At 48.8% G+C, this 16,542-nt stretch overlaps 1 protein-coding gene across 2 annotated transcripts in view; it reads left to right on the top strand.

Annotated features, from left to right (window-relative positions):
- The window catches only part of MAP2K1 (mitogen-activated protein kinase kinase 1), a 78,168-nt gene extending 63,639 nt beyond the window's left edge, over positions 1-14,529 (top strand). For both annotated transcript variants that reach the window (XM_079912487.1, XM_079912486.1), the window contains exons 6-11: positions 6,604-6,728; positions 9,376-9,577; positions 10,839-10,903; positions 13,231-13,292; positions 13,696-13,741; positions 14,391-14,529. In XM_079912487.1, the coding sequence (XP_079768613.1) occupies positions 6,604-6,728; positions 9,376-9,577; positions 10,839-10,903; positions 13,231-13,292; positions 13,696-13,741; positions 14,391-14,504 (614 nt within the window). In that variant the 3' untranslated portion in view covers positions 14,505-14,529. The remainder of the gene's footprint in view (positions 1-6,603; positions 6,729-9,375; positions 9,578-10,838; positions 10,904-13,230; positions 13,293-13,695; positions 13,742-14,390) is intronic.
- Positions 14,530-16,542: the final 2,013 nt, after the last annotated feature.

Raw genomic sequence — 16,542 nt, 5'->3', positions numbered from 1 at the left:
AGCCTCTGGATAAACAATCTATGGCTTCTACTCTGGCCTCTGCCATTACCTTACTTTGTAACTTTGACAGATAACTCCCAGACTCTGGGCCTCAGTGTTTCTCGTCTGTGCACAGGGGTTAATAATGCTTACTTCACACCATTGTTGTGAGGATTAAAGAAGACAGTATATTTAAAAGTCCTGGCGTAGTAGGTGCTCAGTGAACCAGAGCTGTTGTGGTATGTTCCGAGGTTGGCTGGCTTCTAATTTGTTGAGTTCTGTCTCCCCTGGTGGTGGCAGCCTGGACAGGGGCAGGGACCTGTCCTTTTTACTCATAGCTCAGTGCAGGCACTTTACTAGTGTTTATAGAATAAACAGGTGACCCCGCTGAGTTCTTTAATCCAAACAGGAGTAGAAAATGCTTAGAAGTCGGGGCTTCCCTGGTGGCTCAGTGGTTAAGAATCCGCCTGCCAGTGCAGAGGACACGGGTTCGAGCCCTGGTCCGGGAAGATCCCACATGCCGCAGAGCAACTAAGCCCGTGTGCCACTACTGAGCCTGCGCTCTAGAGCCCGTGAGCCACAACTACTGAAGCCCACGCGCCTGGAGCCCGTGCTCCGCAACAAGAGAAGCCACCGCAATGAGAAGCCCGTGCACTGCGACAAAGAGCAGTCCCCACTCGCCCCAACTAGAGAAAGCCCATGCGCAGCAACAAAGACCCAACGCAGCCAAAAATAAATAAATAAATAAATTTAAAAAAGAAAGAAAATGCTCAGACGTCAAGTTAATATCATGTGCTCATGGGGGAAATATCAGGAGGCTTTGAATAGTGGTTATTTCTGGTGTAGAAAATAGAAGAAAATACTTTCTTCCACTTAGTTTTTTCATAACACCTCCTTAATCATTTTTGAAGAAGGAGGGTTTATCTGTCTTCATTGCTGCAGAGCCGGGGCAGGATCTGGGTCTCAGACCTTAGCATCTTGTAGGTTTCCTAGGGAAGCTTGTCAGCCTGGGAGCTCAGAGAGCGGTGGGTGCTTGCTGCGGAATACAAAGTGTCCCACCACACGCTGGGGCTCCTCCCAGCCTCACTCTCCTAGTATTGGAGGGTCAGAAAGAGGACCCAAGACCTGAAGAGGCCTCGGGGAGTAGAGAGGGCTTGCGCCTGTGATGTGAACAATGTTTGAGGTTGCTGCTAGGGAAGATGTGGCAGGAAAAGTCCGATTAAACCTCCCAGGGCTCCAAAGCAGGGCAGTATTCCATGCTGGGAAGGGCACTCAAAAGAACCAGGCGCCTGGATGTAGAGGTGAACGGGTGGGTGGGAAAGGAGGAGGTTTTAGGGGTGGGGACCAGCACAGAGAGGCAGGCGAGCCCCAGCCTGGGGAAGGTGGAGACGTGCTGCAGCAAGAAGTTGCAGAAGTGAGCAGGACAGCGGGCTTGGAAGGGCAGGCTGAGGGGCCTGGACTGTACTGCGAGGCAGGCTCTGTGCGGGGGGCTGTCCCACGGGAGGAGTGCCGGTCACTGTGCAAGACAGGCTGCGGGAGGAGTTGCTGGGCATGGGAGCAGAGGAAGGAGAGGCGGTGACTGTGGGAAGCAAATGCAGGAGGCTGACAGTTGGAGGAAACAATCTCTCTGGCCTCATCTGACCTCTTTTCTGCCCGTAGAGAAGAGCCCGACTTGGCCGGGGCTGCCGGGAAGGAGCATGTCCTGGCCTGGCTGCTCTGGCCACACGCTCTGGAGTGGAGTGGAGTGCCCAGGTCTCCAAGCAACTTCTTGTCAGGCCTTCAGGGTCACCAGGAGGGGCCCTGTGTGTGCATCTGCCTTCCAGGATGGATGTGGTCCAAGCAGGGAGACCCCCCCTGAGGGTTTCCCTCTGCTCCACTCTGGCCCCCACCCGCATGGATCTCTGCAGCCTCCCAGGCAGCGAAGTTCCCTGGGGCAGGTGGCGGAAGCAGGAGCCACAGCCAGGGAGGGAGGAAAGTGGCGTTATATAAGTCTGCAAAAAAGGAGGCTGGCTTGCCATGTGACTAGAAATCAGATACAAGGACAGTCACAGAGGCAGTGCAGCCGCTCCGGAGCAGCAGTTGTGGCCTGGAGAGTGGTGTCTGAGCAGCAGTGGGGAGTGAGGGAGTGGGTGTCTGGTGCTGTGAACTGCCTGTCTTAGAGGGCAACCCGTGAAAGAATCATTTTTTGTGATACTGTAACGTGTGTGCTATTTAAATGCCCACAGTTCATTCGATTGATCCTGGTCTCCATCTGGTGAGGTTGCGAGAGCTGGGATTGTTATCACTGCTTTACTGATACGCAGACCACAGACTACAGAAGTGAAGGGACTTGCTGAAGGCTGCACGTAGAGCAGGCGGCAGGGCCAGGATTTGAATACAGGTCCCCTGTCTCTGTAGCCAGTGCCACTCTTTTGCTTTATAACAAGGCCTAGCAGGTCAATTCTAAACCAGCCATGGGAACATTGGAAGGTGAGGGAGCTCAGGGCTTCGTGGTCCAGTTGCAGGAAGGAAAGGCTGGGACGTTCTTCGGTGGAGGGAGGGACTCATGTTGGGGCGCCTCCCTGTGCCCAGCTCTCCCGGCTCCGGCCTGTTACTCAGCCTCACTTTGCACACACTGAACACCGGCCCCCAGGGTCAGGCATCTGTCCTCTGTTGGAGAAGGGTCTCGGTGCTGTGGAGACGAGGACCAGGGGCTCCTCGGCGGGAAGTGTTTGTCGGGGCCGGTCCTAATCCCAGGCTTGGGAAGAAACAAAGGAAAAGTTCGTTCCTGAGCCCCTGAAGTTTATAACCTCCCTGTGTGTTTGAAATAATTCTCCAGGAGGCCGAACGGTTCACCGCGTGACTTCCCCCAGGTCAGTGCTCCAGGGCCGTCCCTGCACACAGGCCTTCCCTCATCTCCCTGTCGCAGCCACAGCTCCCTCACTGTCTGGGCTCTTACCAGGTTTTGTTACTATTTTCTTCATGGACTTGAGACCACCTGACGCTGCACATTGGTTTGTTGGTTTGCTTAGTCTGTCTCCTCACACTAAAGTGTAAGCTTTGTGACAGTGGGAACTGGGTTAGTTTGCTGGCTGTTGTGTCCCAGGTACGTGCGTGGTGCCGGCATGTGGCAGGAGCTCAGTGGACACGGGAATGAGTGATGTGGCAGCAGGGAGGGTGGGGAGTGGACAGGTCCAGGCATCACAAGGTCTGAGTTCTGGTTCTTGTTCTATCCAGTTTTTGCTGTGTGACCTCAGACGAGTTCCTGGATCCCTTTGGGCTGTAGGCTTTTCGTCTCCACCATGAAGGGGAGGAACCAGATGCCCTGTAAGGCTCTTTCTGACGCCTGTGTTCTGAGAGTCTCTATATGAGAGACACGGGAGGTTGCCAAGGGCTTTGGAAAGATCTCGCATCCTGTGCTGTCGTGTCTTGTGACACGTTGAGGGCTGGGTCTTAGAAAGACAGTACCCATGGTGCTGAGTGTGTGCATGTGTACATGGTGAGTTTATCTCCATTCATTCACAGGCATTTTGGAGCACCTCCTATGTACCAGGTATCGTCCTAGCTCTGCAGTTACAGGGGCGAGGCAGATAGCCAACATCCCTGCCCTGGTGGAGCCTGTGGTGGGTGGAGAGAGGCTAGAGCTGGCTGGGGCCTGTGGTTAGGACCTGACCCAGGCTGGGGATGATGAGGGGCTGGGTGGAGGTAGGCAGGTGAAGGACTTACTGGGATATGAGAGGGTGATTTTTTTTTTTTTTTAGTTTACGCTTGGAAAGATACTTAAATGGATCTGTTAGAATCTGTTTAAGGATAAATAAACACATTCATATGCGTATTGAAGGGGAAAATAATAAAATGTTAATAGTGGCTCTGGTAGGTTGGAATTATGGGGGTTTCATTTTTTTCCTCTGGTTCTCCAGATGTCCTATATAGTGTCTGTATTACTTCTGTCAAAGATTCCCCGGCAGGGTTTACGATTTTGCTCCTGGGTTTGGCCTGCTCTTGAGCCGGCCTCATTGTTTGCTTTGCTGATGTCTGTCCACAAAGCCCTGGGGACCTTTACCAAGTCTCAGTAAGTGAGAATCCTTGGCTCTGCTCTGCCTGCTTCACGGGGCAGTTGTTTGAATCAGAGGAGATGGTAGAAGAAAAACATTTGGAAATTCACCTCTTGGCAAAGGGAAGAGCCAGTGGACTAATATTGGTGATGGGAGCCAGGGCGGGCCGCGGGGCTGGTCCGAGTGCAGGGAAGGGGAATGGGGCTGGTGCTGGGGGCACTGCCTTCACCCTGAGGAGCGGCTTTCAGGCCTCCCTAGTTCTCTGGCCTTGGTAGCAAGAGACTCTCCCTGACTAACAGGTAGGTGCAGTTGAGCAGGCTGTTAGGGATGTGACTTCAGTGAAAGAGAATCAAAAGCTGGCTCCCAGGCCCTGGCACACACATTTATAAAACCCACATGCTCTGTGCATGAGGTCGATAATAGGAGTTCCGCCACCACAGCAACACACAGCTCTAACCACCACCAGCCCCTCCCATCAGGAAGCTTGCACAGGCCTCTTGGATAGCCTCATCCACCAGAGGGCAGACAGAAGAGGCAAGAAGGTCTACAATCCTGCAGCCTGTGGAATGAAAACCACATTCACAGAAAGATAAACAAAAAGAAAATGCGGAGGAGTATGTACCGGATGAAGTCACAAGATGGAACCCCAGAGGGACAACTGAATGAAGTGGAGATAGGCAACCTTCCAAGAAAGAATTCAGAATAATGATGGTGAAGATGATCCGGGACCTCGGAAAGAAATGGAGGCGGGGATCCAGAAGATGCAAGAAATGATTGGCGAGGACCTGGGGGAATTAAAGAACAAACAGACAGAGATGAACAATGCAGTGACTGGAATGAAAAATACACTGGAGGGAATCAATAGCAGAATAACTGAGTCAGAAAAATGGATGGGTGACCTGGAAGACAGAATGGTGGAATTCACTGCCATGGAACAGAATAAAGAAAAAGGAAAGGAGAGAAGTGAAGACAGCCTAAGAGACATCTGGGACAACATTAAGCGCACCAACATTTGCATTATAGGGGTCCCAGAAGGAGAAGAGAGAGAGAGAGGGGACCCGAGAAAACATTTGAAGAGATTATAGTTGAAAATTTCCCTCACATGGGAAAGGAAATAGCCACCCAAGTCCAGGAAGTGCAGAGAGTCCCAGGCAGGATAATCCCAAGGAGAAACACACAGAGACACATAGTAATCAAACGGACAAAAATTTAAGACAAAGAGATTATTGAAAGCAGCGAGGGAAAAGCGACAAATGGCATACAAGGGAACTCACATAAGGTTAACAGCTGATTTCTCAGCAGAAACTCTACAAGCCAGAAGGGAGTGGCACAATACATTTAAATTGAAGAAAGGGAAAAACCTACAGCCAAGGTTACTCTACCCAGCAAGGATCTCATTCAGGTTCGACAGAAAAATCAAAAGCTTTACAGACAAGCAAAAGCTAAGAGAATTCAGCACCACCAAATCATCTCTACAGCAAATGCTAAAGGAACTTCTCTACGTGGGAAACACAAGAGAATAAAAGGACCTGCAAAAACAAACTCAAAACAATTAAGAAAGTGGTAACATGAACATACATAATGATAATTACCTTAAATATGAATGGATTAAATGCTCCAACGCAGAGACACAGGCTCGCTGAATGGAAACAACAAAAAAAAGACCCATATATATGCTGTCTACAAGAGACCCACTTCAGACCTAGGGACACATACAGACTGAAAGTGAGGGGATGGAAGAAGATATTCCATGCAAATGGAAATCAAAAGAAATCTAGAGTAGCAATACTCATATCAGATAAAATAGAATCTAAAATAAAGAATGTTACAAGAGACAAGGAAGAACACTACATAATGATCAAGGGATCAATCCAAGAAGAAGATATAACAATTATAAATATATATGCACCCAACATAGGAGCACCTCAATACATAAGGCAACTGCTAACAGCTATAAAAGAGGAAATCGACAATAACACAATAATAGTGGGGGACTTTAACACCTCACTTACACAAATGGACAGATCATCCAAACAGAAAATTAATAAGGAAACACAAGCTTTAAATGACACAATTGACCAGATAGATTTAAGTGATATTTATAGGACATTCCGCAAAAAAATAAATAATAGGAGTTCCTGCCTCCATCCCATCCTCCTTTAGCCTCAGCAAGCATCCAGGTCTTATTATGTCTTCCTACCTTATGATCCGGCGGCAGATATTGTGTCTTGCCAACAGGGGCAGTTGAAACAACAGAGCTTGAAATCTTGATTATTCATGGTAACTGACTCCTTCCTGTGGGTCATCTGCCCCGGTCTGGATTCTCAAAGAGTGGAAAACACTGGCTTTTTGTCCCGCTTCTACAGCAGCTTGTCATTCCTCTGCTGACAGCCCTTCCTCGAACCCTGAACGAAGGGCAGTAAGGGGCCTTGGTGTCCAGTGCTCCTAAGCCAGGGGCTGGCTCTGTGATGGGGGCTGGGGTGTGTCGTGGTGTTCGTGGTCAGGGCTGGTCTGTCTGGGGAGCGCTGACCTTCCCCTTCCCAACCTACCTGTGTCAATTCTCTACTTGTCTGTTTTCTTTTCCCTACAGATGTCAAGCCTTCCAACATCCTAGTGAACTCCCGTGGGGAGATCAAGCTCTGTGACTTTGGGGTCAGCGGGCAGCTCATCGACTCCATGGCCAACTCCTTCGTGGGCACAAGGTCCTACATGTCGGTATGAGCACCTCGTTCCATTTTTCCAGCTTCTTATCTGATCAGGAATAGAAGCCAAGTGGGTGCCTTCCCTTACGGAGCCAGACCCTTGTGCTTGGGTAATGGGGGTGGGTGAGAAAGAACGAGGGATGAGGCATTGTGGTCCCCTCCCAGAGGAGATCAAAGTCTGATGGGGAGATGGTCTTGGCCTTTCACAGGCCTTGGAGCATGGTTGGGGCCCTGGGGCCCTGACTCAGTGGAAGAGATAGTAGGATCACAGCTTCAGCTCTCACTGGCACTTGGATGTTTCCCAGAGCTTGGCTTCCATTCTGAAGACATTGAGCTCCAGCTACCCTCAGGACCTCTGCCTGATCGTCTTCAGACGCTCAGACTGACATGCCCAGACATGCCCCCACCCCACATTGCCCCACCATTTCCATTAGCAGTAAATGGCATCACTGTTTCCTTAGTTTTTCAAGGTAGAAACCTGAGCATCAGCCTTTAACCCCTCTTCCCAGCTCCCCATCCTTTTAGCATCTAGCAACCCCCAACTCCTGTGAGTCTATTCAGAATTGTCTCCCCAGTCCAGCCTCTTCTCTCCCTCCTCACTGCATGTCTCCCAGTTACCTGCCCATCTCTCACCACAGCACACCTACCTGGTGTTCCCTGCTTCTAGCCCTGCTGGCTTCCACCGAGCCCAGGAGTGACATTGGCATGTTCTTTTGCTTCCCCCATACAACCAGCTCCCTGGGGGGCAGGGATAGGGCTGGAGGTGTCTCTGTTGTCCCAAGGGTCTGGTTTGGCTCCTGGCACGCTGTAGATGTTCAGGGAATTCTTGGCAAGTGAGTGAATGTTTGGTTGACTGAATGGGTGAGTAAATGGCTAACACGCTCGTGAGTACGATTCAGAAAGGGGAAATGTGGCTCTGGGTGAGTGCTGGCCAGGGCAGAGTAGAGGAGCATTAGTTGGAGTGAGTGGGAGGCCTTCGCGGAGGTGGAAGGAGGGGCCGACACGGGGGCTCAGGGCATCTTAGCGCGTTGTGTTTTCTGTACACTCTTCAAGGACTTTCACATCCTGGAGTGGTGATCCTCTTTGATCTATATGGTTGTCCCATGAAGTAAAGATTAGTGTACCCATTTTAGAGACGAGGAAATGTAGACTCAGGGAGGTGAAGTGACCTGCCCACTTCAACTTGCAGAGCCGGCGTTGAAAGCCACTTCCTTGCCAGTCAGTCCCCCTTTGCACTGCAGGCTCTCACTTGCCTCTTAGGTAAGATTCGGCAGCTGCTCCTGGCCACCCTGTGTGGAAGGTCCTGCTCACACCCTCATTCCTTCTTGTCTGTCCCCTGCCCACACTGGCTCCAGCCACTGGTAATATGACTTACCTGGCGCTGACCCACATCGCCACCCCCTCCATTCCAGTGGCTAAAGGCATGAAGCCCATCAGCTCTTCAACTTCTTCCATAAATGTCTAAAAACTGAGCAGCTAGCACGCTGGGCTACTCAGCTGCAACTATCAAGTTCAAAATCGATGAACAGGCCCTGGAACTTATATTGATCCAGGGTTTAGTGGTTTGGGTTTTTGTGGTTACATGGTCAGTTCCAAAATAGTTCAGTGTTGGGGTTAGTGAAAAATCCTATGGGTGAAATGAATTTGATGTCTAAATAAGTGCACGACGGTCAGAATAAAGATTTTTTTTTTTTGGTAGGGTTCTTGAAATACATGTACTATTTCAATTAATGCTCAGTAAAAATAATGCTTTGAATAGCACTATATATAATATTTCTTTCTCTTTGACTATTCTCACCAATAACAACTCATATTTGCATAACATTTTGCAACATCTAACATACATTTTCATTTGATTTGACCTTTCCAGTGCCCTAGTTAGTAGAGCAGGTATTTTGTTATGTTGTTACTATCATCATTAGCCCCATTTTGTTATGTTGTTAGTCCCATTTCATTAGCCCCAGGAAACTGAGGCTCAGGATCACCTAGCTTGTAAGTCCCAGACTTGGGACTTGAACCCAGATCCTTTGCCTTTTCTACTCTTCGATGTTGCCCAAGAACAGTGAGTTAGTGGCAAAGCTGGTCTTAGAACTCAGCTTTCCTTACTCTCAAGGCCAGTGTTCTTTCTACCCACTGATACCTCATTCATGACCCATGTTCCAGAAGCTTCATGTTTTTGGACTCAGGACTCAAGATGAGCCTCTCATGCTGGGCTTTGGATAAGCTGTCCTGCACATGCAAGACAGTGACGAGGATGAGCAAAGCTGGAGCCACAGCTGAAGCTTAGCCAGGGCCCAGCTGGGTAGGATGCTGTTAGTTCAGGGCAGGTTATAGGGGAGACAGGAGTTAGGGGTCAGACCCACGGGAGCCAGGTAGGATTTGGTAGATACAGTATTTGGGGGCAGGTGGGAAGCCAAATTAAAGAGGTTAGTGGAGGTCCTGAAACAGGATGTGAGCTCTGGAGAGGAAGGGGCAGAAGAAGATAAAATGCATCAGTGGACCCAGGGCTGGGACCAAGCAGGGCAGCCCTGCACTCTCTTGCAGTGCAAGCAAGCCTCAAAGGGGCAGGAAGCCCCAGGTATTCATGAGGACTCACCCATCCCTCTTCTGCGTGGGCCAAGCTAGCTCACAGGTGATAAATGTGTCTGTCTCTCCTGCAGCCAGAAAGACTCCAGGGGACTCATTACTCGGTGCAGTCGGACATCTGGAGCATGGGGCTCTCTCTGGTTGAGATGGCGGTCGGGAGGTATCCCATCCCTCCTCCAGATGCCAAGGAGCTGGAGCTGGTGTTTGGGTGCCAGGTGGAGGGAGATGCGGCTGAGACACCGCCCCGGCCAAGGACTCCCGGAAGGCCCCTCAGCTGTGAGTGGCCTGGTGTGGCCCCAGCTTGGCCTGTGGGTGGTCTTTTGCTGTCAGGGGTTTCTGGAGGGCTGATTCTCTGTCTCTGGAGCCAGGCTGGGGCATGGGTCTCCAGGTGTAGGAAATTATTATTACCAACAACTTCCTACCATTTGTTGAGTGCCCACTGTGTTCCTGGTACTGCGCCTAGTATTTTTTATGTATTGTCTAATTTTAAAAATCATGACTTTGTTTTAGGTAGATTTTTCTTAAAAATTGAGATAAAATTAACATAACATAAAACGCACATTTTAAAATGTACAGTTGAGTGGTTTTTAGTGTATTCCTCCATGTTGTACAACCATCACCACTGTGTAATTCAAGAACATTTCCATCATCCCAGAAAGAAACCATCTCCATTAGCAATCACTCCCAGCTGCCCCACCCAGACCCCCGGGCAACCACAAGTCTACTTTCTATCTCCATAGATTTGCCTGGCGTTGTCTAATTTTAATAGCAGTCGTGTGTGAGCACTACTCTAATTTCTATTTTAGATGTGAGGAAACTGAGGCACAGAGTGCTTGACTCGCCACATGCATTTATTTGTAAGTGGCCAAGTCTGACTCTGAGGTGGTAAGCACTGTGTAGCACTGCCTGCCTTTCTGAACTGTGAAGGAAACCTGGTATTGGAAGATCCTGGCCCAGCTATCATCTTCTGATGTAGCTCCTGCTAGGACATTCCTGTCCGACCAGGGAGACCTGGTCTTTACCTCCATGAGGCCCCCATGGGAGAGGGCATGTATGAAAGGAAAAACAGGAGGGCGCAGGGGTAGCCGATGGCGGGTTGTTGCAGGGGCTGGTGGCTGTGGCCCCGGAGAACCAAGAGGAAGAGACCCAAGTTCAGGGAAAATGAAAACTAAATAACTCTAAAGGATTTAGTTATTATCTCATTTGCTCCTCTTTCAGTGTAGGGAAGGGGAGAAAGGCGGACATAATTTTTACCCATCTCTACAAAACTCAAAACGAGGCTCAGTGGTCAGCTGATTTACCTAAGGTCACAAAGCTTGGATGCGGCAGAGCCCAGACTCCAACCCTGGTCAGCTGACTCCGTGGCTTTGGCTGGTCCCCTCTGCGTTCAGGCCTTATCTGTGGCTCTTCTGTCTCTCTTTATCGTCCACGACTCTGTTCTAGTCACTAGGGTCCATGCCCACCCCTAGCCTCATATTGGCAAATAACCTTCTGTTTCTGAGAAGTGTTTTCTTTTCTCTTTTTATAAAATCTGTAGCTTATGGAATGGACAGCCGACCTCCCATGGCAATTTTTGAGTTGTTGGATTACATAGTCAATGAGGTAAGGTACTGCATGGCTTTTGGAATTTATTTGCTCCTCCTAAGAAAAAAACTCACAGTTGATTTGTCTGGGAAACCTCTGAACTGTTCCCACAGTGTGGGCTGCCTGGGCTTCAAGATTTGTGTGTCCTGGTTTGTGCATCATGATCCTGGAATTGAGTGGCTGGTTTAGAGGCTGCAGAAGTCCCTTCCCCAGGAACATCTTCATGCGGCTCTGAGTCCCTCCTCCTCTCTCAGATTCAGGAGCCTCCCCCTGCCCATTTACATTCTCATCCTTCGTTCACCAGGCATTTCCTTCTTTTCACCTAGCATTTCTTGTGCACTTGCTATGTGCTAAGCACTGTGGGGTGGCGGTAGGAGTGACATGGGGATCCACAAATGGAAAAACAGTCTCAGGTCTTAAAGACTGTTAGATTGTGTAGGGGAGGCAGGGTAAATGCATGTGTAACTGCAATATAGGGTTTTCTCCATATAAAGCAATGAACATAAAAAGTGACAGTGCAGAAAGAGATATGGAAAATATCCACTATTAGTTGTGTGAAAAAAGCAGATTATAAAATAGTATGTATACCATGATTGGTTCTTCAAAGAAATCTATGTACACATGCATGTGCACATAAAGCCTGGAAAGTAATATGATATAGTGATTATCTTGAAGTGATGGAATAACAGGTGATTCAAGTGCTGTTGGCTAACTTTAATACAAAGAAGATATATTATTTGTGAAATATGTACACCAGTATGTCTAAAACCAGACCCCCAAAGGCTCAGATAGGTCCCCTTGTTCATTACAAACTCAGCGGGGAAAATCCTGGCTCACCCCAGCAGTTAAAAAATCACTGTCACTGGTTCACAGTCTACTGGAGAGCTTAGTTCAGCCCTCTTTACTGCCTGGCTGCACAGCTTTATGCTAAGCACTGTGGGACACAGCAAGTTCGGGATCTGATCCAGGCTGCTTAAGGACTCAAGGAAGGCAGAACGTGTTGCATTTGTGTTAGGAAAGCCATCCTCTCCTGCTGGGACCTAAACTGGGTCGTGCTGGGTGGGAGCCACATTAAGGGAAGGGATGGCTGAGGTCAAATCGTTGCCAGTCACCTAGTGTGCACCGATTTCTTAGATATTTTCACATTCATTTTCCTACTGAGTGCTCCAAGCACTGCTCAGGTGGGCCAGGTTGGTTTTGTTATCCTTTTCATACAGCTAAGGAAACAGGCTCCAAGATGAAAAGCAGCTCAGGCCCGTCCCCCCTAGCGCTCTTCCTTCCTTCCCACCTTCTCCTCTTAGCCCCCATCCTACCTCCCAGGAGGCTGGGCTGCACAGTGGTGACAGGTGGCCTGCACCTCACACTCTGCTGGCACACAGCCCCTCCCTTGCCTGGCCTCTCCCTTGAATAGTCCCTTCATCCCCCCTCAGCACCGTGGGCCCCAAAAGCTGGGCTTTAGGCCATGACCTGGGATCAGGCTTATTCACCTGCTGTTCTGATAAGGCGTTCAGGGGAAGAGGACTAGGCTGGACTCCTCTGGTAATGTTAGTGTTTGATTTTTAGTCTCCAATCACCTGGTGACTTGGGTTACACATCAGAGCAGTGTCTGGGAGTCAGCTCACAAGGAAGCTGCACAGAACTCCAGTACGGGTTACAAGAAGGGTGGGGGGCTGTGTGGTGCATGAGCAGGGTGCCCCAGGGCCTTGCCCTGTGTGATCTCCACCATACACCCTGGAAAGACGAGGGCTACTGCCAGTGTGCTTGCTCTGATACCTGCAAACACCCTCATTCCTGCAGTGAGTGTGTAGGTAACATTCTTCCAGACCCAGCTCTCTGCCAGTTAATGTTTTTTTAACCTTTGTGTGCTCCTTCAGAGCTCAGGAGGGGTAAACATTTTATTATTTAGCCAGCCTTACAGGTGCTGTCCGGGCTGGGCTATGCCTAGTGGTTTGCACACCCCCTAGCTGCTGTTCCTGGTAATTGATGGTTCTGTTTCCCTGCCACACTCCAAGATGTAGTGGTAGAGCCTCCGAGCTAAAAAGGGCCCCAGGGATTGTTAAGCCCAACCTCCTCGTTTCACAGAAGGGTCGTCTGAGGCTCAGAGAGGAACAGTGATTTATTCAGTCACTAGACAAGTGAGTGCTCAGAACACTGACCTGGCCCCAGTTCTGACTGGTTTGAGATTGATGGTTCCAACAGGGTAACCCGGTAGCAGCCATTGGCCTCTCACCCGTGCCTTTCCTTGACTGGATAAGGGCAGCACTGCCCAGAGGTGGGAGTGGGGAAGGGAGAGATGGGTGGAGCAGGACACCGGGCATTTCTTATGTCTTCACATGTACCTGCAGCCTCCTCCAAAATTGCCCAGTGGAGTATTCAGTCTGGAATTTCAAGATTTTGTGAATAAATGGTAAGTCACCTCCTGTTCTCTGAAAGTACTTTGGTTTTGTCAGGCTCCGCATCCATCTTGGAGAGCACAGCTTTGCCTTTTACCCTTCAGCTGCTGCCCTTCATCCAGAGTGCTAGGACGGTGGTGACCTATCTGACTCTAGCAGTGGGCAAAACAGCTGCTGCGCTCAGCACTTACTGTAAAGGGACTGGCATATTGCCTTTTGGCCTTAGTTTAATTCAACAAGCGTTTATTAACCTGCTGTGGGTGTGACACTCTGCTAAGAACAGGAAGGTGGGTAAGGCTTAGGCACTCTTCCTCAGAGCCTATGGGGTGTGGGGAGGACGGGCATGCATGCACATGTAAGTAATCTGAATTAGAACCAGTGCCAAGCAAGAGCTCTCACATTCTTTCTTCCTTTAAGCTTAATAAAAAACCCTGCAGAGAGAGCAGATTTGAAGCAACTCATGGTAAGTCATTTATTTCAGATTCTTACACTGCCACCTGCTTACTCATTTGTTCTCCTCTGTCAGTCATCTATCCAGTACTTCCAGAGCCCTTACCCTGCTCTGCCTTGACCACTGTAGTCCAGCTGATCAGGGGCCTGCAGGATACCCAACATATCTCCCCTGTCCTCCTATCAGTTTAATGGAAAAGCCGGGATGACCCTGCAGCCAGCGGGAGTCCAGGGAAAAGGGCCAGCCCACCCCTGCAAGGGGACAGGACCTTTTTGTAGTACTATCTTTGATTCAGTCCCCTCACCAAGTAACTTTGTCTCCTACATGGTAGTGGTGGTGGTAGGAGGAGGAGTGGGATACTGAATGTCTGAACTCACATGCCATGTAGAGCCTGGTCAGCGTAACATGCGCTTTCAAGTTCATCAGTTCCTTTGCTCCTTTAACAACGCTGCGAGGCACTGCAGGCAGAGCTGCTGTCTCCATTTGAGAGAGAGCGGGCTTGGGGAAGGGTAAGACCAGCAGAGCCAGGGGGTTGGGCCTGCAACTGGCCAAGGGCAGGCTCCCAGAGCACCTTCCAAATGTAGCACAACCTCCAGACCCAGGATTCTTGAATTGTCCTCCTTGGTTTTTAAATACTTTCTGTCCATCTCCTCACACACAGGTTCATGCTTTTATCAAGAGATCTGATGCTGAAGAAGTGGATTTTGCAGGTTGGCTCTGCTCCACCATCGGCCTTAACCAGCCCAGCACACCCACCCACGTGGCTGGCATCTAAGCATTGGGGAAGAGCCGAGTCCCCTGCCCAGCAGCATGCCATGTTGCTTCTGGGCCTCCTTCCCATGCCTGTCTCTGTTCAGATGTGCATTTTACCTATGACAAAGGATGAAGAACACAGCATGTGCCAAAATTCTACTCGTGTCATTTTCAATATTTTCATCTTTATTCTTATTACTATCGTTATTCCCGAGTGGACTGGCTTTGTGCTTGGGGCTATTTTTGTGTATGCTGATGATCAAAACGTGCAATGTTGAACTACAGTGAAACTTTGGTGACTGTGGGTCGTCCTTCTTACTGAAAACTGCACTGCTCTCCCACACCGTGACTGGCTGGCTGCCTGTGTTTTCGGGATTCTTTGACACTTGGTGGTACTTCATTCTTGCCAGGCTTACCTTCTTTCCAATTGAGTAGGAAGGGGCCTTGTAAGATCCTTCACAGGCAGTGCATGTGAAGCATGCTTTGCTGCTATGAAAATGAGCATCAGAGAGAGTATATCATGTTATTTCATTATGTTTTTGCTTTTGGTGTAGAATTCAGCAGTTTCCATCAAAATCTAGCCAGAGCCCTTCACTGCCATGATAGCTGGGGCTTCACCAGTCTGTCTACTGTGATGATCTGTAGACTTCTGGTTGTATTTCTGTATTTATTTTTAAATATACCCTGTGGGATATTTAGTGCTATGTCTCTTTAAGTTTGGATTAGTGTTTCTAAAATGGTGGAGTTACTCTGAATGCTACGAATGGATCAAGGCATTAACATGTATGAGATTTATCTTTCCCCGAATCCAAGTACTGATGCTATTGTAAACAACAGTGTGTATAGTGCCTAAAAACTGTATGGAAATCCTTTTACCATTTTAATCCAGACGTTTAACAAATCTAATCTCTTATTCTAATAAATATACTATCAATTCAAAGGGTGAAAGATATTTCTGCTTTTGTGGAGGGATTTTCAATATCTGTAGTGCATAAGAAATCAAGGCATTTAGCAGCCACACATTACTGAGAGGGAAAAGGCAAAGACAGGAAGGAGGCTGGAAGGCGGAAATACCACACTGAGGACAAGTTCAGTGCTTTGGACTAATGCGGCTTCCTGTAATTCTAATCTTTGGACTTTGTCCAGTTCTTCTCAGCAAGCACCCTTATCTTTCAACCACTTTTCCTGTGGACCTGTGAAAAGATGCCACTGATTCCTTCCGTCTTTTTATACAAGGGAAAAACAGTAGGTGGGGGTAGGATTGGGGGGCGGCCGGTGCCTGACTGGCACTGGAGCCTCCACCCGGGACTGTGCCGTGCTGCTATGCTCCACTGAGCAATGGCTTCCCTTCTCTCTCCAGTTACACCTGAGACACTTTCCTGGAGAGGAAACAAGTGCCTGGCCCTGGGTTTGTCCTGACTGGGGGGCGGCAGTGAAGCCACAGAAAATGAAGCTGTGTCTCAATTGGCTACCTTTCTTTCTTTGAACAGTAACTTCTGAGATTTAGGTTATATGTGAGGCTGCCTTCCCTCATTTTCTTCGAGAGCAGGTGACAGAAAACCAAAATAAATATATATTTAACAATAAAAGGCCTATTTCGTTTTCAAATTAAAAAACAGAACTTAGGTAAATCTCCTGAGTAGGTAGTTCCACTCTAGATCTACCAGAGCCTGAGATACAACCAGGATTTTAAAAACTGGTCAGTGCTATATATACACAGCTGCCTCAGCCAGTCATTTATTTTTTCTCACTGCGAGGCTAACATCCGTTCTAGGTCAACAGCCTAACTTACATGTTTTCAATACACAAACATTCAGACGAGGTTTAAGACCCACACCCTACTCACACCCAGGGTCTTTTCCTAACAGAGAGGATGTCACCACCACTGAGAATGTCTCAAAGTGTGCCAGCTAATGAATGGGGCAACCTGGTGTCTAAAACCTGGATCTGAACACTTCCAAGGTCAATTTCTTTTGAGGGGTGTTTTAAATCCTCTATTCACATCCAAAGGTATTTCATTTTGAGAGTCAAAAAGATTTCTTCCTAGTACTTTTCACCAA

Source organism: Stenella coeruleoalba (assembly GCF_951394435.1).
Source record: "Stenella coeruleoalba genome assembly, chromosome: 2".
Lineage (NCBI taxonomy): Eukaryota > Metazoa > Chordata > Mammalia > Artiodactyla > Delphinidae > Stenella > Stenella coeruleoalba.
This window is presented reverse-complemented; position numbering and strand designations above follow the sequence as displayed.